The 21,898-nt window shown below is 47.2% G+C and overlaps 2 protein-coding genes across 2 annotated transcripts in view; one reads left to right on the top strand and one right to left on the bottom strand.

The window, feature by feature from the left end:
* Window positions 1–17,125, bottom strand: part of stpg2 (sperm-tail PG-rich repeat containing 2) — a 32,249-nt gene extending 15,124 nt beyond the window's left edge. Inside the window, exons 1-10 of the mRNA XM_029830176.1 lie at window positions 16,763–17,125; window positions 16,548–16,648; window positions 15,994–16,143; window positions 14,611–14,769; window positions 12,158–12,273; window positions 11,624–11,735; window positions 9,693–9,839; window positions 7,685–7,844; window positions 7,440–7,600; window positions 7,278–7,364 (exon numbers count right to left, since the gene is read on the bottom strand). Of these exons, the coding sequence (XP_029686036.1) occupies window positions 7,278–7,364; window positions 7,440–7,600; window positions 7,685–7,844; window positions 9,693–9,839; window positions 11,624–11,735; window positions 12,158–12,273; window positions 14,611–14,769; window positions 15,994–16,143; window positions 16,548–16,648; window positions 16,763–16,868 (1,299 nt within the window). The 5' untranslated portion in view covers window positions 16,869–17,125. The remainder of the gene's footprint in view (window positions 1–7,277; window positions 7,365–7,439; window positions 7,601–7,684; window positions 7,845–9,692; window positions 9,840–11,623; window positions 11,736–12,157; window positions 12,274–14,610; window positions 14,770–15,993; window positions 16,144–16,547; window positions 16,649–16,762) is intronic.
* Window positions 17,126–18,321: 1,196 nt separating this feature from the next.
* Window positions 18,322–21,651, top strand: bri3bp (bri3 binding protein). The gene is made up of 3 exons (XM_003974776.3): window positions 18,322–18,619; window positions 19,181–19,283; window positions 19,359–21,651. The coding sequence occupies exons 1-3, from the start codon at window positions 18,443–18,445 to the stop codon at window positions 19,778–19,780; spliced, it is 702 nt and encodes a 233-aa protein (XP_003974825.2). The 5' UTR covers window positions 18,322–18,442; the 3' UTR covers window positions 19,781–21,651.
* Window positions 21,652–21,898: the final 247 nt, after the last annotated feature.

Raw genomic sequence — 21,898 nt, forward strand, 5'->3', positions numbered from 1 at the left:
ACACACACATGTGTAAGAGAACATGTACACAGCTGCCTGTCCCAGATGTTGCCAACACCGTGGTTGGGAAACACTGTTGCAGGTCCAAAGAGGGCAAAAGCTAGGAATCAAACCCATGGATTTAAAAGTTGGAGAGATCAAACCGTTTAAAAAGGTTCAAATCGCTCACGTTGTCGAGCCGGAACAACCGTTTGATTTATTCAGACTAGTTGTTGTGGAGTTTTTGGTTTGCATTTTTCATCCCGGTGTTAAAAGAGGACAACAGCGCGTGGGTGTTTCCTTTCAAGAGAAAAAAAACCCAAATAAGTTTCAAGTTTCCTCCTTCACTTTTAACACTTTATTCAAATCAGTTTTCTCCCTCTGCGCTTCATCCTCGTGGACAGTCAGCGATGGCGGAGATGATTTGTGGACCTCTGGAACCTCCCGTATTTCTCTATCTCTTCCATTTCAGTCCTTCCTGTGGATTATGCAGAAAATGAAGTTGCGGCAGGTCACGACGCGGCTCCTGTGGGTAAAAGCCCTGTAAATGTTATACAGTAACGCTTCGTACTGCGAGCTAATGAAGCGTGCGGTGGGCGCGGACCCTCCCCTGGCGTACGGAAGCCTTTTATTTTAAGTCACAGGCTGTTTTTGAGGAGGTGCCGTTTTTCTCTTGACTTGTTTTACAACAGCAAGACAGCAGGGAGGTAACAATAACCGGAACGGCGCAGCGAGACACCACGAGGAGGAAAGTGACAGCAAGAGTAACGTTGTGATCTTTTCCTCCGAGCAACGGCGCCAGGATCAGCCACACATCACAAAGTCTGAAAGTGCCACGCAGCCACATTCTCCATCTGCTCCGTAATGCGCATCTTAAAGCGCTCCTTCATTTCTTCGACGCTCCCCTTCCACATACTACGTGTGATTTCACTCATCCATTTACTTTACTGCCTTCTCCGCTCCCGTATGGCGTCTCTGCAAATATATCTGGAACGCTTTGCTAATGCTAGCATAGCTTAGCGTCGTGATGATTTCATTCGACGCAGCTCGGCAGACAGGCCTCCGTTTTACTTAAGGCCAGAGATTTAGATAAGTGAAACTTAATTGGCGAATCAGAAATGACCGTCTGACCTTTGCCAGAACTGTTCTTTAACTTTGCACGTTAACTTTTACCTCCTCACGGCTATAGACATCATTTTGAGCATTAATCACGGGCATGAGAGAGCGGATTTGAGTCATTTTCTATTCCAATCAGTCGCCGCTCTTCAGGCTCCAATTTTCTGTCATATATTTAATGAGAAAGCTTTTTTTCTTCTGAGCACCACTGACAGGAACGTCCATCCATCAGTGAGCGGCGGGAGTCAAAAAGTCCGGGTTAACGAGGATGTAGATGGAGGAAAACCAGTTCAGACAACAGTTTAAACCAGTCCCCGAGTTATGCGCCTGAAAATGTTGTTTAATGTTGTTCATTCTCTTTCACCTCCCACTTTTGCGTCTGCGCCACAGGTTCTGCTGCGCTAACAGGTGAGCTAACAGGTGAGCCTGAAACACACACGATCAGCTCTGCTTCCAGCTGGGGAGGACCAACGTTCCTCATTGGTCTTCAGGTGGAAGAGATCATCAAACCCTCACGCAGGGGCAAAAACTGCCCCTGCACGTCTTAAAAGCTGATGAAGGATGCGTTATGAAGACGAGCGTGTGTGCACGGAGGCACTCGGCGACACCGACGCACGAGGAAACCGATTGACTCGCCTGCTCAAAATCAATACGCCGCTCGTCCTTTCCTTTTGTTTTGGGTTTGCCGCCGTGAGCTGAAGGGGAAGAGAGCGGGCAGGAGGGGCGGCGGCAGACGGGAATGAAAGAAAATTGCTGTAAGAAGCTTTTGTCAGGAAGACTAGTCAATATGGCTACTGGCCATGACAGCTCCACTCCCCTGTTCCACCTCTCCTTTCCTGAAATCCATCCATCACGTGTACGAATTGTTCGGGCGAATATTGGCGGCACTGTTGCTGTCTGGAGCCTCGGGCTGGAGGTGTCGCTAAGTACCCCCGCCGCTCGCCTCGCCCGGTCACTTCCGTGAGCGTCGGCGGGCCTCCTCTGGGTCCGCCGGGCGCCTCCGTGAGCACATTAGCATGGCATGATATTTGTGCAGCGTATGCAGAGGAAAGGTTTCATAAATATGTGCGTACCTTCATTTGCGCAGCTCCCTTCACTCTTTGCAAGTCTCTCGGGGCCTCGCCTCATCATCATTACCCTGACAGCTGACAGTAAAATCCATACCCGATCCATAACCCCATTTTCCCATTTTGTTGCATTCTTTCATCAGCCGACTCCCTCGTCTCCCCTAAATACAGGCTGCGCCGTGACACGCCATTAGCTGTCCGCGGCTACGGCATAAAAACGCAATGAAACACGCCGGCAAAAAGTCAATAGGTGACAAATCCTGAACCACTGCACACCCCCCCCACCTCCGATGGTTACATCATTACCTTCACCCTCTGTGACTCAAATGCTTTTAATTTAGCAATAATTTCTCTGGAGAGACGCTAATGGCTCATTTCTTACTCCAGTCCTCAAAGCTGAGCTTTCTTTATCACTTTTATTGGGGACATCCCTCAATCTCACCCTGCTCTCTCACAAAAGTGCCATTGTTGCAGTTTGGCCGGGGCTGCTCCCAAGTTTGATGAATGTATGTTTAGCAAACACTGTAATTATCACAAGCAGAGCTAATAGGACAGATAATTACACATTATACACGGAGGCTCTCTCCCATCGTCTTTGTCCTTCCTTCACTCCCTCCCACTGCTTCTTCCATCCACTTGCGTCTCCTCTTTGTCTCCCTTAAGCCTGCTGTGTGTGGCGTCTGCTCCTGAGAGCATCGTGGTGGTTTTCCGCTGCTAATTGACGTTAATGGGGTTTGAATCAGGGCTTCGAATGAAATAAACCATAGAATAGATCAGATTTTCCGCAGTAGATTACATTTATCTTGATAAAACTAAACCCACCCAAAGACAAAACCAGAGCCGGCTCCTCGCATCATTCCAGGTGACATGATAGGATCTGCAGAACAGAAGGGCTATCAGGGCTTTTCTTTGCATGAGTCAGCCACTCAGCACCGCCGCCTGTGATTTACTGTCGCTGTGGAGTGCAGCATTAGCAATGCTGCTATCAGAACTGTAGGAAAGGAAAGCAACGCATGTCGGCGCAGTAATGGAAATGATTGCATTACCTCTGTCAGCGCGTAGGAAGCTGTTGTCAGGTGCATGCAGTCAGCGGGGACTGCAATGAACGCGCATTTTAATTGTGTCCGTCCGTTTCCGTCAAAGCAAAGCAATGGCAGAGGAAAGGCGAGCGTTGTTGATGGATTGGTGGAGCAGATAATAGCACAGATGAAGTCGAAGCTGACTTGCAGGGACATTATTGCTCACTTCTATCTCTTCCAAGAGTCGCAGACGTGAAGCAGCCCGGCTGGAGTTCATCATTCTGAGCCACAGGAAATAAATACAAATGCAAAACCAACCTACTGACACGACCACGTTGCTAACTTACTCTTCCAAAGCAGCAACTTAGCAACACGATGCAGCTCGGTGAGAGATCATCAAACTGGGTTCTAAAACAAATTTAGCTCATTGACGACAGTGGGAAGCCCTTGGGAACACATCACAATTGAACCGGTGCCCTTGCCATTGATTCCACCCTCAATTTCCCTGAGTATAACAATAACCATCAGGACCTCTATTAATCTCAGCATCATTGGCAAGAGAATCGACCTGGATGACAAATGGCAGAAACCTATTAGCAAAAACTGATTGACAGACAAAAGGGCGCAGGGCCTCCCTCCGGCTGCTAAAAGGACGGGGAAATATTTCATCCATCCCTACGACAGAGAAATTCCAGAGCCTCGGGGTGAGACGCGGGCACAAATTTAATTCTACAGTCTCGCAGCTCTGCCTGGGGGAGACCGGTGACCTCCAGAACAGAGGGGGTCATCGTTAGGACGGTGGAGAGGAGGGAACCTGAGGTGGGAGACGGTGGGTGGGGGGGAGCAAAACAAGGAAGTACAGAGGAATGAAAGGGAATTCATATTTAACGTTGCTAAAGGAGAGAAGATAAGAGCTGTGATGTGTCTGGGCTGAACGTTCTTTCCACCCCCATCAGATCCACAACTGTGGCGTCTGATTTACATGATAGGAAAAGGACGTTTCTTAGATTTAACACCACAGACGACAACGGGATCACGAGTGGAGACACGGTGGACAGAAGACACGTCTGAACCTCCTCAGAATGTCAGCGTTTGATGCTCGATGCTGCTTTGAAGCCAAACTGCAGAAGACAAAAAAGGCTCAATATGAAGGGGTGAAGTTGTGTTTGGTGTCTTTTCCCCTTCTTTGTTCCTCCTCCCTCCTCACCATCACAACCGTTTCCCGATCAGACATTTAATATCCGCCCCGAGAGGGAGGGGGGCGTTTCCAAGGATACAGCCTTGGCCACGGCACTGCATGTGGCTAACTGATAGAGCTCAGAGATCCCCGGGTGGTTTTTTTATTAAGTGGTCATAAAGGGAACTCTGTGTGGAGCCATTTCAAAAGGCCCCAGTTATTCCCGGCGGAGCGTTCTGCGGACACACAGGAAAATAGGGAATTGCGCGGTGGACAGAAATATGGAGGTAATAGATCATTTCTCTCTGTTTTCTGCTCTGTTATCAAGTCCAACTCTTGTCACTCCGCGTCATTGCTAATGCTGCTCTCAGCCTGAGGAGGGGAGCGCAGCAGCGTGCGCCGGACGGCGCCGCCGGCTGCTTCGCTGCACCTCTGCTCTACCAAAACTCTGGTGCGATTAGGACCAATTATGTCGGTGGGAACACAAAACCACATTGCAAGTTGCGCCTGCGGTAAGCGAGCTAAGTTAAAGCCATTACAAAGACATTTACTGGCCTGTGTGTGAGGGAACGTCGCCGCTCCGCCGCCTAAAATCTACATGAGCCTATTCGTCAAATGCTTTTCCACAGATATGCCAGCACGTCTCACCCACACCCCTCCTAACGGGGACATGAGTCTTTTCAGGGGGTTGCTACAGCCCCTTTCCCGCCTGATCGACACACAATAAACAACTAGAGTCAAGCGGCAGAGCGGCATCTTGAACAGCAACCAGATGGATAATCGCAGATAAGATGCACACGGTCCCTCAGGGTCTTCGTCTTCCGCTCGCTTTTTTGAATATTCTGGTTCTGGGATCGTGCTTCAGTGTGGAGGTGTTGCAGCATCCACACGTGCGTTCAATTCTGATTTAAGGAGTATACATGCTGGGTAAAGTCGATTCTCAATCGGTGTCTTAGTGGAATACGAAAAGCTCTGATATCAGTTGGACTAGCAGCACTTCAGTTGTCCAGTTATAGTCGGAATAAGGCAATAATTCACTTTCCAAGCTTTTGGGAAGGCAGAGGCACAATGCACGATGGAACTTGTGGCTCCATATTTCCTGTTAGCAATAAAGATCAGCATTTCTCAGACTGCAGAAGCATTTTTTACCAGCTGGAGGCTTCTCAGAGAATTTCAGCCACCCTGATAACAGCGAATGACTCAAAGCAACTAATGTGTGGACTCAACATGGGCCCTCCTCCATGTGCATTAAAGGACAGAGGCTGCTGCTCGGAGCACTGCAAGAGTCCTCACAGCCCAGCTAGAGGCCAAAAAACTGCCATCCGGGGAGTTGACATCATCAGCTGAACTACTCCTGAGCAGTGCAGGACCAAACAGAGACCTTGATTTTGTCTGAATTAAATATATTGACCCAGCCGAGCGCCGTCCCTTTAACCCCAACGGTACGCTCCAGTGCGCCTCTGTGGCCCACGAAAGAAACAAGTCCCTTGTCTCAAGCTATTAAAAGCCATTTGTAACTTGGACAGTGCTGTTTTTGAGGCGTGATGAGCTCTAAAACCTGGCTGACCTAAACCTAGCACGTCCTCATCAAGAGCCAGGAGCAAAATGAAGACAAACTAATATCTGGATTAACACGAGAGTCAAAACAGTCTGCACGCTCAAGGTGCAGAAGTGCATATGAACCACCTACTTATACCCCCCCACACCACCACCAAGACGTGGGGATAACAAATAGAGTTCTGAATATAATACCTGTCTAATCTAGTAGTAATCTGCCAACATGCCCTTGAATGTTTTTGATCAGAGATAAACATGCATAGCTATTTCAGAAAAGCTGATGATCTTCAATAACAGGCGAGAGCGTGGTGATACCCATATTTCTGGTTTCCTTTTGATAAACGCAGCATCTTTACGTGTGAATCTAGCGAGAGGCTCTGATGAGGCAGGTGGCATCAGGAACTGTGTCATTATGCCGCAGGCAGTTAAAGGTAATGAAGGCAGATATTCTGGTCTGTTGTTGCACGATCATCCGAAAACACACCCGCGAATTAATGAAGGAGCTGGGGGACGGCTGATAAGTTTATACTGCGGCGCAGCAGGGACGGGCGGGGTGGGCCAGAGCGGGCTGAAACCAGCAGTGAATCCATTAGAGATGTGGCAGCTTGGCGGACCACAGTACCCTCAGGTGCGCCGCCTGGGCCGCACCTTCCATCTGCCCTCGCTTTAAGACCTTTCACAGGTTCTGGACATGTCCAGATCACAGCGAAATCACGCCTCTGACAGCTGTAAGACAGAAGGAGAGACGGCTGCAACCATTCATACGCCAGGACAATAAAATCCCAGTCACCAGCACATCCATCGCAGACGCGTTTGCCAGTTCCAGGGCCTTGCTGGCCCAGTTCTGTTAGTGGAGGGGAAGAAAAATACCTGCTGTGATGTTCTTCTGAGGGTGTCAGTTAACATTAGCATCATATGTGCTGCGGGGAACACGTAAAACGAGTGGCGGTGCAGGAGTGCAGCGAGAGTGCTGACGTGCTGACAGATATCGAGTTTTCCCAACCGTCACGTCTCCAAACGCAGCACCGGTTGGCTTATATCTATGTTGTGCTGTGTTTGCTATCACACACAGCCTGTGCGTTAATCACGCTAAAGAGCGAAGCCCAGCGACAATCATACTTCAACTCTCGGCATTGATTCAACCTTTAAAACTGACCTGGAGAAACGACACAGTGGCTTCAGTTGTCGCCTCCCTGTCAGCAGAGGGAAAAGTCGCTTTAAGGGAGCAGCTCTGGTCAGGAAATCACCATCGACCCAACACAATGCTAGCAGTGGAAATGAGGAGAACTTTTTAAATCCGGGAACAGCAGAACGGCCGGGAACAGCGGAAGCAGAAGGGCCGGGAAAGAGCAGGGACCTTACTTTGGCCTCTAGCCGTAGACGTTCTGTGGCTGATCTGAAGACCGCCGTGCGCTGCTTTTTGTAGTTTTCCTCCGTCTTCTTTTCTGCCTGAACCCACACACACATTTTTAAATACAATGTCGACAACTAACGGCGGGACGCTGTACTGATGGTTGTCCTTACTTCATACTGTGCTGGACCTGGGCTTTTCAACAGCTCCTTGTTGTAGATGAAGTCCCGCTGGACTGTGGAGCCGAAGCCTCCCTTTCTGCTCCGCGCGAAAAAGGCCTGTTTGAAACTTAGCTGGGCTAAACCACGCTCGAACAGATCGTAGGACCCTGGACCTGAACACAACAGTGTGAGAACACTCACACTGATGCTCAAAGGATCCTGCACACACACACACACACACTGTTTCTCCCTCTGACCTGGTGAGGAGCGTTTTTCATGCTTCTGGCTGAAGCGGGAGGCTCTGACGCCGAACGGGATGCTTTTCGCCCCTGACGCCTTCTTCAGAAGCTCCAGCGCACAGCGCGGGTCATTATACGTTCCAACAGGGGGCGACACCTCCTTCGTCTGGCTAAATCTCTGAAGAAGAGAGAAAAAAGGGGATTCAGAGAAAAATAGAAGGAAACGAGGAGAATTTGAAGAAAAGGAAAAACGCTTCCCAAAAGGGGGCCAGATACGGTTTTAATTTCAAAAACTGGACAGAAGTGCTGAGAGATATACTGAATGCGTGTGTATTTATGTGCTGCGGCGGAGCGGCGAGCCTCTCCCCTGACACACAGATATGTGCGCTTTGCATGTTTCATCTCACCACCCTCGGAGCAGGAAGGGGCCGGTGCACAAAGCTGAGAGTTCTGCTCAGGAGACACTGATAAAAGATCATCTGCTCGTGGGAAGAGAAGCGCTTCAGCTGGAGGCCGAGAGATCTTCTGAGAGGCCTGAGCTGTTCGCTGGCGGTCGCTGTGGTGGCACGCGCCTGTTTCTTCTGTTTACTTCATAACTCAAGCTTTCTTTCAATGAACCACCCCAGTCAGCGTTTTCTTTCTTTCCGATGGATAGACAGGTGATCACCAGGACTCGATCAATGAGAGACAGGGCCCAACAGCCACGGCTCGAGACCGTCCAATGAGGACAGATGGCCAAATGTCTGGTTAGTGTGCAGCGGCTTCAGAATGAGCATGAACGTGGTATAAACACTTTGGAACAATAGCATCCTGATTTGTCAATCATATGAATGAAACCGTAAGCTAGCCATGCTGTAGCATTCCTAAATATTAATACTTTGCAGTCTGCATGCATCACTGACAACAATAATATAGATATGTTGGACTTTGCTGATAACAACTGGCCTATAGTTTACACACAGAAAGGTCTGAATGTAATAACCATTTTTATATGTGATTATACACTGAATTATCACGATCACTAGTGTTCTTGCACTTATTGTGCATGCCTGTAACACACATGCACGAGGCTGAGCTACAAAGGGCTTTGTAGTCTCCTGCTCTCTTGAGATGCCATAAAATCAAGAATGAGTCTTGCGTGAACTGAAATTTGCAATACAGATTTAAAACTGAGATGAGAAACAGACGAGCGTTACGCCCTGAATCCATGTCGGGATCAAAGGAAAATAGACTGCTGTCACATACACGCGCGCTGAAACGTCATGCTGAGGAATTTGTGTGTGGAAATGAGGACGAGAGGGGAAGAAAGGAGAAAGCTTGAGGTTTCCAGCTCCCCCCCCCCCCCCCCCCTTGTTTCATGGTAACAGTGTGAGATGGACACTGGCTCACAGGAAGAGGAAGATCTAAGACAACTGTCATTCCCAGTTCGTCTTCAGAGATGAGTGGCACACACACACACACACACACACACACACACACACACACGTGACTGTGACAACACAGTATCAACGCAGCAAACAGCATGTGGCCATGGAAATTAGGTCAGAACTGGCTATCACCCCCCCAACACACTCAGAACTCCCCAATCTCGCACTTGTTATCACAAAGAAACAAGCTAGGTGTAAATCCGCTGTGCGTCCACGCACGCCGGCATGATGTTGCTCCGTGTCTGAGCGATGATTTAATCAGCGCTCAGAGTAAATCTGCAGAGCGTGGCGGCGCCACAGAGGACTCGGGTTATTCCTGAGACACAACGCTCCATTTTTCGTCTCCTCTCCTTTGAGCCTCCCAATCAACTTGTTTTCGCCACCGTCGGCAGGAACCCTTTCCTCCCTGCGCATCAATTAAACAAAAAACAGCCCACTTAAGCGCCTTGGATCTTAAGTAGAGGTGCACAGTCTGTATTCAAGTATCACAGACGGTGTTAAAGAAGTCCCGTATCTCCTGCCTGGTTACGATAGTGCTGCTGATCTCAGCGAGGCTACAGATCTGTGACCACTGAAGGGCAAATCAAAGAAAGTGTCACCATCCCATCCCAGGTTTGGAGGCCTTGCTGGCTGCAGGTGGAGCGAGCTGCTGATTCACGCACCTCCGCCTGAGAGAGGAACGGACCTCGGCAATCCTGAGGCTCAAACTGTCTTCTGATGTCATACTGGCCTGGACCAGGAACCCCCTGTGTGGAAGCAGACACGTTTACATCAAGATGGGTTTTAGAGAGGACACTTTGGTATGTAAGCATCGACAGATCAAAGGAAGCCCGCTTCACGTTTTAAATACATACATACATGCATGATAGGGATTTTTTTTCAGTGCCAACTGCCCCCAGCAAGATCCACAAGACGGACCTCCGCTGGAATCAAGAGCGGCTCTGACCTAATCGATCTTTCAGCTTGGCGAGAGGTCAGCTCAGAGTTTAACGCGGGTCTGAAAGACGTTTCAGATTGCAAATGTATGCCGGCGATGTCAGATGCTTCAGTTTGCAGCTTCCTTTGAGCTGCACATCAAATCCAAGTTATGCATACAGATGTGCGGTCTTTGGGAGATTAATAACCCCTTTTTTCGTCTCCTTTTGTGGCGGGATGAGCGGGGTCGGACTGATTTTCTATAAGAGTTCATGGGCACTGTTGAAGTTCACACAGAATTTCCACCTGAAATCTGCCTTTGAAACCAGGCTAGACTGAGCTTCAGCAACAACAATATCTCCAGGCACATTTTCCCAAGATGAGATGCACAGTAGCCCTAATTCCAACATAATTAAGCACAAACACACATACACATGTAATCAAGCCATTCAGAATTTGCATTTTGTTCAAACATTATGGTTCAAACGTCACCATAATCCTGCATTAGAATCTGTGCCGAGTGGTTTCCCCTGATTTTCACCCTATAGCAGCAGCCCTTTTCTCAGAATAATGCGCGAAAAACATTACATAATTAGGTTCACCGGAAAATCGTATTTTAAAAGTGAACTCTCGGTGAACCTACAGGTTATTCACAGCCATTCCACTGGTGCAGGATGTTCTTGATTGAGGAGACTGTCAGAACGCTTACGTAATGTTAACATTCTTAAAACACAATCTCGCAGGACAACAGCAGCTCCAAACGTCTGGAGGAGAAGGCATCAGGCTACATTGTGTCCCTATAGCTATAGGGGGTCTCTATAGTCTATAGGGTGACCCCAGCGCCCCTCGGAGGCTCCCGCAGTTTGAGGAGGAGGAAAACTGGCAACGGAGGTGCAGAACCTCGGAGCGAGCGGAGTGAATAATGATCATGACCGTGTTAAAGTGCAATTCTCTGCTGGGGAATCTCCTGTGGCAGAGACACACGCTGCCCTAATGTGGCTGATAGGTGAACATTTACATTTGCAGCAGGCAAAGCTGGAATAGCTGCCGCAGCAAAGGTGGGCCCCATAGTGCGTTATTGCAGTCATTGCCACAGGTATCGTTACTCAGTGCACGCTGTTGCATGTAGGTGTGCACATGTTTGTGTTAGCCCTGTGACAAAAGCTTGTGTTCTACTGCCCCCTGTGGGTACACATTAAAATCAAGGGGGGAGGGTGATACTGTATCCTTCACCTCTGTGTATCTCTGGTGTCATTGAAACTTTGAGCAAAGCTCAGGAGGGCTGTTTCTTTGCCCCCTGATGCTCCAGGACAGGTTAAACCTCTGCGTCCTCAGGCTCACCTAGTCTCCTGCTGTGGAGGCACCATTCAGTCAGAAGCCTCTACCCCCCAGCCCCCCCCCCCCCCCCCCCCCCCCATCCCGTCAGCCATGGATCCGGACTAGCTTCAGGGCTGCTAGGTCATCATTGCACTTTGTAATGAGGTGACCAGCAGTAGTGCCAGTATCTCTGTCCTTATCAAAGCTAACCTGTGACTATGAAGACTGAGTCTAAGAGCTGATGCAGCTCAGACGGGACCACACACACACACACACACACACTTTCAATAGTACTCACCCTCTTCTCCGCTTGTTTGGGCACCAGCTCATGGTAGCGAGGAATGAGAAGCTCGTGTCGGCCTTTCCCGTCCTTCTGAAGGTTCACATTCTGATAGTCTGTTTTAAGATTTCTTTGAAAACAGTGATAAAAACACACACAAAGAACTGAATAGAACTGAACAATGCAAGAATAAAATGGGAGTACGACTCAACAGGGAGCTCATGTGATCGACATATTCGGCACGGTTTTAAGGAAGGCACCATGGATTAGCCGCCAGTGTGAACCTGTCCGTCCGTCCACCTGCCTGTCTGCCTGTCTGCCTGCCTGCCTGTCTGTCTGTCTGTCCGTCCGTCCACCTGCCTGTCTGCCAGAGAACCAGAGGGATGAAGGCACGTCTCTGTCCACCGGGTTCAAGCGTGCTATTGCACCTTAAGTCTTCTATTGATTGTGTGTGTGTGTGTGTGTGTGTGTGTGCGCGTGTGCGTGTGCGTGTGCGTGTGTGTGTGTTACTTCATAAGGGGAAAGAAGCGCCGATGAGGCCACAGGTCTCACATGTGAGGGTCGTAGTGTCCTGGACCTGGACGCTCCTCCACTCTCACCACACCTCTCTTCTCTGTCTTGTTGCCAAAGTGGACGCCTTTGTATTTTTCTGCAGAAACGATCTCTGACTAAGGACAGGGATTGAGAGGACAGAGGGAAAGGATTTGAGGGTGAAAGACAGGAAGGCGAGAAAGAGGAGAGAGAAAGCAGGAGTAAGATTCTCCTCTGTGGAAACATGAAGGAAGGAAGAAGCTGGAGGAAGAGTTGATGCTTCCAGGCTGAACAGGAGAGACCTGCACCCTCTCTTATCTCTTTCAGTCTTCTGCCGTCTCCCCTCTACCCCGGGGAAATGTTTTATCCTGCACCTTAACACCTCCACTGAGGCTACGCCTGCAAACGGGCTGGCCGCTATCAACAAACCCAGCTCAGACGGGCTCTGAGCTGGGTTTTTCTTCTTTTTATACTCAACCAAAAAAGTTACACAAACTCCTGCGAGGACTCAAGTCCTGGCGTGGATTACAGAAATCTTTATCGTGACCGCTGGACTGGTACATGTAAAATCTTTAAATCTTGTTCAACGTTGTTGGACTATCATTGTTTTCCCCTGATGATTTTAGCTTGAATGTGATCGTTGACATGAATATGAAGACTGACGACACTTCTGCCTGTAAGTCAAAAAGCCAAATATTGGATAGGGTGAAAAGGACGTTTTTCCTGACAAGTCCTCCATTCCGTTTTAACAACGTCCCCCTGGCCAGACCGACTGTCAATTATGCGAGGCAACATTTGAATATTCACACTGGAACCTTGACAACGTTCTAACACCATGTGGTGGCTGTCTCCTCCGTCTTCCTTTGAGAAAGGAGATGAAATGTCTGCATCTTCCTATCATCCGAGGGAGGGAAAAAAGGAGATGAGACTTTTCAGCTGCTAACAGTCAAGAAAGGGGAGTGTAACTGCACACAGAAGAACCGCGATGGCATTTTTTTGTAAAATAAAACAAGCATTAACCACCCAGACTGAAGTAAACTGTAAAACTCTTGTAAAAAAGAGAAGAAGGACCCATCGAGACCAGAATGTTGATCATCAAAATGTGCACAAATAGAGCTCAGGTTGGCGTACCACAAGTCCACGGGCTAAAATGTGGGTGCTGGTGGATGAAAGCTGGTTACAGAGAGAAGGAAGTAGGACTACAAGGACAAGAAGAGCCAGCAGGAGTGGACACTGACTGGAGCCGGCCTTTGTTTCTGCATTCTGCAGAGCCGCTCAAGGCTCCTCTGTCCTCCCCTACCCCCTCTCCTCTTCCTCTACCCAGCCAGCCCTCAGCAGGAGGGGTCCTCTTTATCAGCCTGGTTCTCCTCCTGCCTGTTAAAGGGAGTTTTTCCTACTGCTGTTGCTTGTTCGAGGGTTCAGGCTCTGTAAAGAGACTCGATCATCACAGATTCTGCAGAAAGAATTGAAAGTGTAATTGAACTAAATCAAGAGGGAGAGTCAAAGAACCTTAAGTAGCGTGAGCTGATGGATTTGCACGATAGAAAAGGATGTTAGACCAGAATGTATGTGAGGTGGTGCGATTTAATACAATCATAAAAAAAACTGTAACTCAGGGACGCCTTTTTGTAACTGATTTTGGTTTGGGGTTTTAAATAAATGACGTGTGAATCAGCGCTAAGACGGGTGTGAAACGCCGACTCGCTACTGCTGCACATTAGTCTCAGTATCAGCCAATACAATAACCAAATTGTTCCGTCGATACAGATGAATGTGTGTCCCTCGGGAACATGCCTGGCTGATTCCTCTCTCACGTTTCATCATTCAAAGGCAGCCTAGGCCACTCTGAACTCGCGACCTCACACAAACACTTAATTCTGCCTCTCCAGACTGTTGAACCCAACCCGGGGAGCGTTTGAGCTTAAAGAAATGAGCGTCTCAGATGAAAAGACGGACGCAGAGCGGAAACAGAGGCTGAACTTTCAAAGGGAGTCACAGAAGTTGAGTGGGGAGGGAAGAGGAGCTGCGAATGGATGCGCCGCTGATGGTCTTAAATCACAGTGGGCCTCTGTGCCTGTGTTGACACAACCTTCGCCAGCACTCAAGGACGCCACTGACTTGATATCGCCCGATGAAAAATGACTTAATTGAGACACAGGCCAGCAGGAGTGAGCATTATTTTAAGTGATTATTGCCATATAGCTTGAAGAATAATTACTAATGGGTTTTGTCGATGGCATATCAAATGAATGGACATTGGCGTGTTGGATTTTTTTTTTTTTTTAATTGGACCTGCATTCATTAGGTGCGTTAATGAGTTTTTAGATAAATGACTGGCTTTGTTGGTGAGGCAGGATCGGGGAGGAGGCGTCTACCTAATGGACTTTCCCTCGCAGACAGAGGAGGTGCACACAGATGTTGCCTCTGAGAAAGGCACAAGCACAAATGGACATGGGTGAAGTAGCCATCCTCACCAGCAGGGGGCGGTAATAGGCTGGTCCCAGGGTGGTATCGTAGGTCGGAGGTTGTTGCTTCCTGAGCACCCCCAGGGCGTCCTCCTCGTAGCCACAGGCCTGACCCGGGAAAGGAATGGATGGGATGTCTGACTGGTGGAGCGGGCGGAAGGCTTTACCCTGCAGAAACCAAGAAGTCACAGTTTGGAAAAGGAGTGCAAACTCTTCCAACTCTAAGATCTGGTGCAACGTTGTTGAAAGGTTTTCTGCCACTGCTGAGAGAGCCTTGTCTGCCATTTTCAACGCATCCACAAAACATTTGTTGTGCCAAATGTGGAACGCGCCACAAGGATCTGTTTTATTTCCCTTTGATGAGTAGAACGTGTTTTTTTTATGATCGCCATCCATCCTCTGGATGCCGAACCTAAAACAGCGAGGGGATTCTTTTGCAAGAAAAAAGAAAGAACAAACAAACACATGGCTGTTTCCAGGCATCAAGCCAACGGTGGAAGAGCTGTCCCCAATACAATCAGGCCCAACGCTGCCACTGGTACAACTACTGAGACAGCGATACATAAACCAGCCCACTCAACATAACAGGACTTCTGTTACACCGCCATCGCCGCGGCACAAAGGAAAACAACAGGAGAGCACCGCTACATCCTCCTTAGGAGGCTGACAACAGGCTGCCAGAAGGTCAATACAGATGCTAATTAGGAGAGCCCTCACACAGTCTGGGCCAAGGAAACTTGAGTAAAACTTTGGAGGATTTCGCCACTATCATCACCCAGATGATAGCAAAGCTGCGTTTACAGGTGGAGGGTCGGCAGACACATTATTGTGTATCGCGTGTGTATCTCGGTGAGGATAGATTCCACCTCTCCTTTGTTTTGTGCTCTGCGCTCAGTCAGCCTGGCGCCCTGTGGTATTTAAATGTTAAACTGCACCAGGTGGCAGTCTTTTTGCAAGAACAATAGAGGCACAGTTGCCAAACTTCTAGAAAGTTTTAAAAATATCAGCCTTTAATTCTCATATATATATATATATATATTGGCAGCAGGGCTGAGCGCCTGGCTCAGCATTGGCTGCAAAGCTTGGCAGTGACTGTATTTGTGGGAGCAGCTGCTATTCTTATCTGTTGTTGGGCAAATGGTAAATAAATGAGGATGTCACAGTCCTGAGGAGAGATTCACACGCTCACCTCTGCGACGTTTCGTGTAGGGAGAGAGGGAACATTCACAGCAGGAAATCATCAAAAATTCACTTAAATTTGTGTGGCGAACCATCAGTGAGGCGGAACTGAGGCAGCGTAACATGACGGAGGCCCAGAGAATCGCAGATGATCCTCTTTAGCTCATCTTATCTTCATGCCCTCCCAACTCCAAGCATCAGCCACGTACCTACCATCTGTCTGTCTGGCTTCTCAGGAGCAGCCCCGGGTGTCTTCTCCAGAGCAGGAAGGACATCGTAGGCCCCGGGGCCCGGAACCTCTGACACCACCTCCTCAAAACGCTTGGAGCGGTTCTGGAGACTGCAGCCGCCGCGGATGTTCAGCTGAAGGAACAACAGGCATCCTCAAGCAGTCTGACATGAATGAAAATATATGCCTTTCTTTATTCTGCAAGACACAGATGTTATTGTACATACTAAGCACCAAAATCCACATTCTACTAGTAGAGTGAGGACATTTTAGGAATTGAGAACATTCTGGCTGGTTATAACAAGATCAAAGGACTGTCAGATGGTTAAAACATGGTTACAATTGGGTTTAGGTGTGGTTGAGGTCAGGGGATTAGCTATGTTGGTTAGAGTTAGGAGCTGGGGAATGGATTAATGTATATGAAAGTCCTCACAAGTATAGAATTACAAGTGTGTGTGTGTGTGTGTGTGTGTGTGTGTGTGTGTGTGTGTGTGTGTGTGTGTGTGTGTGTGCGTGCGTGCGTGTGTGTGTGTGTTACCTTGACAGGTGTAGAGTCATACTGTCCAGGTCCTGGAAGCATCTCACTGGACTCATCGAACACCGACGGTCTGTTGCTCATGGACAGAAATGGCGCATAACCTCCCAAAATAATTAAAAAGTTGTGGTTTGGTATTATTGCGTTCATCAATATCACACCGTGTTGCCATTTATTCTAGACGTTCTTTAAAAAGGGGTGTTATCTCTGCTTCTCACCGGGTATCTTGGAGACGTGCCGGGTGACGTCGTAAGAACCGGGTCCGACAGCAGACGAGGTGCTGCCTGTGGGCCCGAACGTCGCTCTTGGGGCTCGGTCATACATTTCTTTTTCTTTTCTAACTTCTCAGGACTTCTGCTTGGAAGGAAAGACGGTCGAGGAGTTCAACGCAGCGCGGAGGTTCTGGATGGTCGTTGGAGCGCATCGTTCCCGCAATAATGGAGCAGGAGTTGTCCTTCGAAGTGTTTCTGCGCCTTGTTGCGTGGTTACCGCATGATTACACAATCAGTGCTGTGGGGCAACGCCGCAGAATGTAGAAAGATTTTTAAAACGGCGACAAACTTTCAGCGCAACCATGGTTCAATTCTACCATCTAGTGGATGCTTCTCAGCGGTTAAATAAGTGGTTGTTAGTGGTTATTAAAAGGGAACGTCTACTAATACTCCTGTTCACATGACTAAACATGTATCATCAATAATTATTTTTTAACCCCCTGTTCCAACACTGGGTCTGGTGGCAGCGTTTTTGTCGCCACTGCGGTTCATTATTTGTAATCTTGACCCACTTCTCTCTGCACCATTAGTCTGTCCTACAATATACTGGAGATTTGGATAATGAGAACTCAGGGGAATGTCATCAAAGTAACAAGTGCCTCTCCTGAACAGCAGTGAACTGCATCTTTATTTGGACATGCTGCATCTCATTCGCATGAGGTGCCTCCTGCATACTGCTGTTTGATTTGACAAATGTTAATACACCCCAGGAGGATGGCTTCATCACAAACGAGCCATCGGCAGCAATAGAGCAAGACATAACAACAAAACCTAACAACTAAGCATAACATTGCCAAAAAATATATAATTTATTACATGTTTGCCGGGGCTTGTCACTATATTGGGTTTGGTTTAAATGTGCAATAGGTCTGAAAGGGCCAGTCCGTCACTTACAGTGTTCTAACAAATTCCTTCTGTTCTAGTTCTAGCAATATTTAGAAGTATGCTTAGTCCAATGACAATCGAACAAAACAGCTCTAACATCCTAAATATGTCAAATATTCAGATATTCTCTCAAGTGAACAGATTCAAATCCCATAAACCCTGCAGAGGACATCAGCGAGCAACAAAGCGCCTCTGCGTCCTTAAATTTACAAAAATTCAAATGATGCCTTCACGTGTCACCGGAAATATATCTTTATCGATTGGACTGACGCGAGTGGTTTTGTCAGATGGTGATAAATAATAAAAGAAAGTTAATAAGTAAATAAAGTTTAACGTCGTAAACCGTGGCAAGTTGTATTTGTTGATATATACTGTAGGTGTTAGTGTTAGCATTTTTTAATGCATAAAAGATATATCTAAGAAATATCTAAGTTAAAATGTGTTGCCATGTGTTGCTTATTTCTAGTCGCCACAATAAATAGTAATTGTCATTCATTTGGTTGGCGTTATACAGATTAAACAATAGTGATCAAAAGAATCTATTGCCCTTTATTATGTAACTTACTACAATAAATATTCACTACACGTGTATTGCGAAAACGAGGCGCAGTGAATGCACCACGATCAATCGCGCAGTACCTCAGCCTGTAAACGCCAGCAAGGTGTCTCCTGCGGCAGCTAATATTGTTTATGCTTACACTCTCCTCCATTCCTGCTTGACATCTTGGGACATTTGATATAATGAAGGGAATCAAGTATTTCATCGTGTTTTTGGTGCTCTCTGCGTCTCTGATGTGCACATCCGAAGCAGCAAGGAGCCGGACCAGCAACCAGAACAGCTTCCGACGGGCAGCTAATGGCATTTACCAGACTCTGAGCAGTGTTTTCGGGGAAGACAACATTAAAGGCTTATACAAGGTAAGACACGAGCTTGTATTTCCCAACGTTATAATTCTGGCTCGGAGAAACCAGCACGTTAGGCGGTCAATGGTTAATGGCGGAAAGGGAACCAGCTCAGGCCCGACCATCAATTTAACGGATGCCATTTTGGGTTATCGGGTTTATCCAGCTTCAAATGATATATCGACGGGGGTCATTCAACACAGTGGTTACTTTTTCCCGACATAACCTTGGAGATGTCGCTAAACGGCGGTCATTCGTTGTTAGCATGTGTAGCATCGGTGCACCGATGCAAATAGGCGCCGCTGGTCCAGCCAGTGTGTAGACCTAAAAAGACACGTTTTCTCAGGAAAACCACAAACTATGTTAATTTCTATGCACTCGACATCTGTCTTAGCTTGGACTTCCTCGTTGTGAGGCCGGTTGCTCTTCCTTCATTTTGAAACCAGGTCACATCCTTCCGAAACGCGTCGCCGATGACGTCATAAATGCGCGAAGTTTAATGGCTTTATTGTTGTGATGGAACCTAAAGCAACCCGTAAAAGCAATTAATCAATGTTTTATATATTTTCTGTATAGTTTTTCTCCAAAACGACAGACCGGTTTGTCCACGGAGTCGACTCTTTTCTGGACACCGTCTGGAAGATCTGGTCCGACTTACTGGATGTGATGGGCATCGATTGTAAGTTTTAAAGTTGATGTCGAAATGTACAGTGACTTAACATGTATTAACTTTCTTCCCATGTGCTCTCCATAGCCTCAAACCTCGGCCACTACTTCAGCCTCACGTCTCTCACCAACTCTCCTGCACGGTTCCTGCTCCTTGCTGCCGCCCTGTTCCTGGCCTACTGGTTCTTCTCCATGTTTCTGGGGGGCTTCTTTTACCTGTTGCACGTCCTGTTCGGCCGCTTCTTCTGGCTTGCCCGGGTCACCATCTTTGCCCTGTCTTGCTTGTACATCCTGCAGAAGTTTGAGGGTGACCCTGAGCGTGCTGTGCTGCCGTTGTGCTTCATCATGGCCGTCTACTTCATCACTGGACCCGTGGGGGCGTACTGGCGCCGAGGAGGTGGGTCGGGTTCTCTAGAAGAGAAAATTGACCACCTGGACACTCAGATCAGGCTGCTTAATATCAGGCTGAGCCGCGTCATTGACAGCCTGGAGCGTCCTGGAGATCAGTAGGTGACAAGCAGGAGGGCGGGGTTAATACAAGGGGGAGGGGTTTGTGTAAGGGGGAGGGGTTAATACTACTGCAGTGATGTCAGAATCCTCTCACCTGCACACAGCAACACAACTACTGGGTATTTACAACTGTATCAAACAGGGGAAACAGATTTTAAAATGGTATTTGAACTGCTTGGGCCAATTTTTAGTTTATCCCAGGATCTTCTTGGCAAAAATCAACCAAATGTTTTCTTGTTTCCTCCTGAAGTTTTCCAGCATTTTTGCAGAGATGTCCGTGGTTTTCTAAATGTCACAAATGCTCGTACACAAATATCTTTGCCCCTTTTGAAACCGTTTAAAATGGGAGAAGGGTTAGGTGTCTAATGCAGGGGACCAGCGTGACCACTGTATTTCTATCCATTGTGTCAGAATTCCCCATCTCTTTGGGTGGGCCTTCAGCTGCGAGGCTGATTGATTCCGTTTTCCACGTCGTGATTTCAGTTGTTTGAACGGAAGCATGAGCAGACTGCAGCCGACCTGCCGTGCACAGCAGCATGTGTGGATGGATTTATTTGCGTCACTTTCAAGATTGTGAAGTGGAGGTGATGAAAGCCACACTCAGCTGTGAAGAAAAGGCAGAAATATCTCAGGGATTCAGCCGAGACACACACACACACAAACGGAATATTTTAAACTCTTTACTTCAGCTTGTCAGATGTAGTGTTATGCTGCTCTATAGAGCAGGTTTAACATGCTTGTTAAGGGATTCTGCTCTGGAAAGTGAACTGTGGGTTTAACATTGCAATACTGAGACTTACAGGCAAATTATAACTGATATTGGTTTGGTTCAAGCTTGAAATTGTATTTATTGAAGGTTTTGTTGCGGCGGGATCGCGGTCCACATCTAAACCTAAAATCAGTTGAAATTGGGACCAGTGCCTTCGACCGGGTGGCAAATCCGCGCAGGTGGTTGTTGGCAGAGTCGTTTCCTTCCCGTTGGCGCTCCATCTCCATGGTTGAAGGCGTAGGAGAAGCTGACCTGTGCATCAGTTCCAGTCTCACTTTCTTTGCATCATTTGACCCAGTGAAGAAAGCTCCCCCTCCTCCACAGAATATATAAACTAAGGATGCTCTTGCATGTTTTGACGCATTCACTTTTTTCAGTATTGTGGTAGAGAATCGCTCTGAAGTGTTCGGTGTGTTGTGATGATTCTATCAAGGATTTGTGAGTCTTAATTTAATCCGTTCTGATTAATTGCACTGTGAATGACGACAGGACTAAAAACATTGACATTGAAATTTTTCTTCTGATGTCTTAAAGGTGCAACCTTTATTGTTACTATTATTTTTTTATATGATTTGAGTCGGAGCTGATGCGAGCGTGTGCTGTGTGACGTAGTTGTGACTTCTCTTTGATCGTTTATGAAGAAGTTTTAAATCATGTGATGTTAAAGGAAATTTGCTCTCCGGGACTTTGCAGGTACTGAAAACTTGAAATTGAATAAATTAAAACACTAGCAGCCATTTCTGGAGAAATAAAACAGACAACCAGATTGTGATCAGATGGGATCTGTGATATTTTTAGTGGATCTTAGTGTCAGGACTGGATTAAATGATAAATTCAGCTCATTTATTACATTAATGCTCTGTGTCCCCTGTATTCTTCTCATTTCCATATAGCCAATTCAAAATCAGTAATATCTATTTTTCTTTAAAGAAGCTTTTTATGTTTGAGTGATGTTTGTTTTTTTACTCTTTTTTTTTTAAAGAAAACATGGCAACTACTGCTGTTTTTATTGTCTGTACATGGATAATGTTTTTGTTTTTCATGTCAGGTGAAAATGAGGTCATGTTCTAAATAAACAAAACACATTATGACAAATTGTTCACATTTGATCATTTTATTTTTGTCAATGTTAATGCAGTGCGGTCAAAATGTTTCATATTTTAGATGGCGGCTTTATGCTAAAATAAAATATTTTCTGCTGGGTTTACACCCAACACAAGAAATGTTTGCAAGTATTAAAAATAACTAAGTTATTACATTGACATATCCCTGCCCTTTGCTGTGACATTTAAAATTTAGGCTCGTCTGTTTCTCGCCTGAATGAGCTTCATTCACAGTTACGCGTTTCT

This window comes from Takifugu rubripes, chromosome 21, assembly GCF_901000725.2.
Source record: "Takifugu rubripes chromosome 21, fTakRub1.2, whole genome shotgun sequence".
NCBI lineage: Eukaryota > Metazoa > Chordata > Actinopteri > Tetraodontiformes > Tetraodontidae > Takifugu > Takifugu rubripes.

What these genes read in the sequence shown, in the direction of transcription:
- bri3bp (XM_003974776.3), top strand. Translation starts at nt 18,443, where the DNA reads ATGAAGGGAATCAAGTATTTCATCGTGTTTTTGGTGCTCTCTGCGTCT. An exon ending in ACATTAAAGGCTTATACAAG is followed by an intron (nt 18,620 to 19,180) that starts GTAAGACACGAG and finishes TTTTCTGTATAG; the next exon opens with TTTTTCTCCAAAACGACAGA. An exon ending in GGATGTGATGGGCATCGATT is followed by an intron (nt 19,284 to 19,358) that starts GTAAGTTTTAAA and finishes TGCTCTCCATAG; the next exon opens with CCTCAAACCTCGGCCACTAC.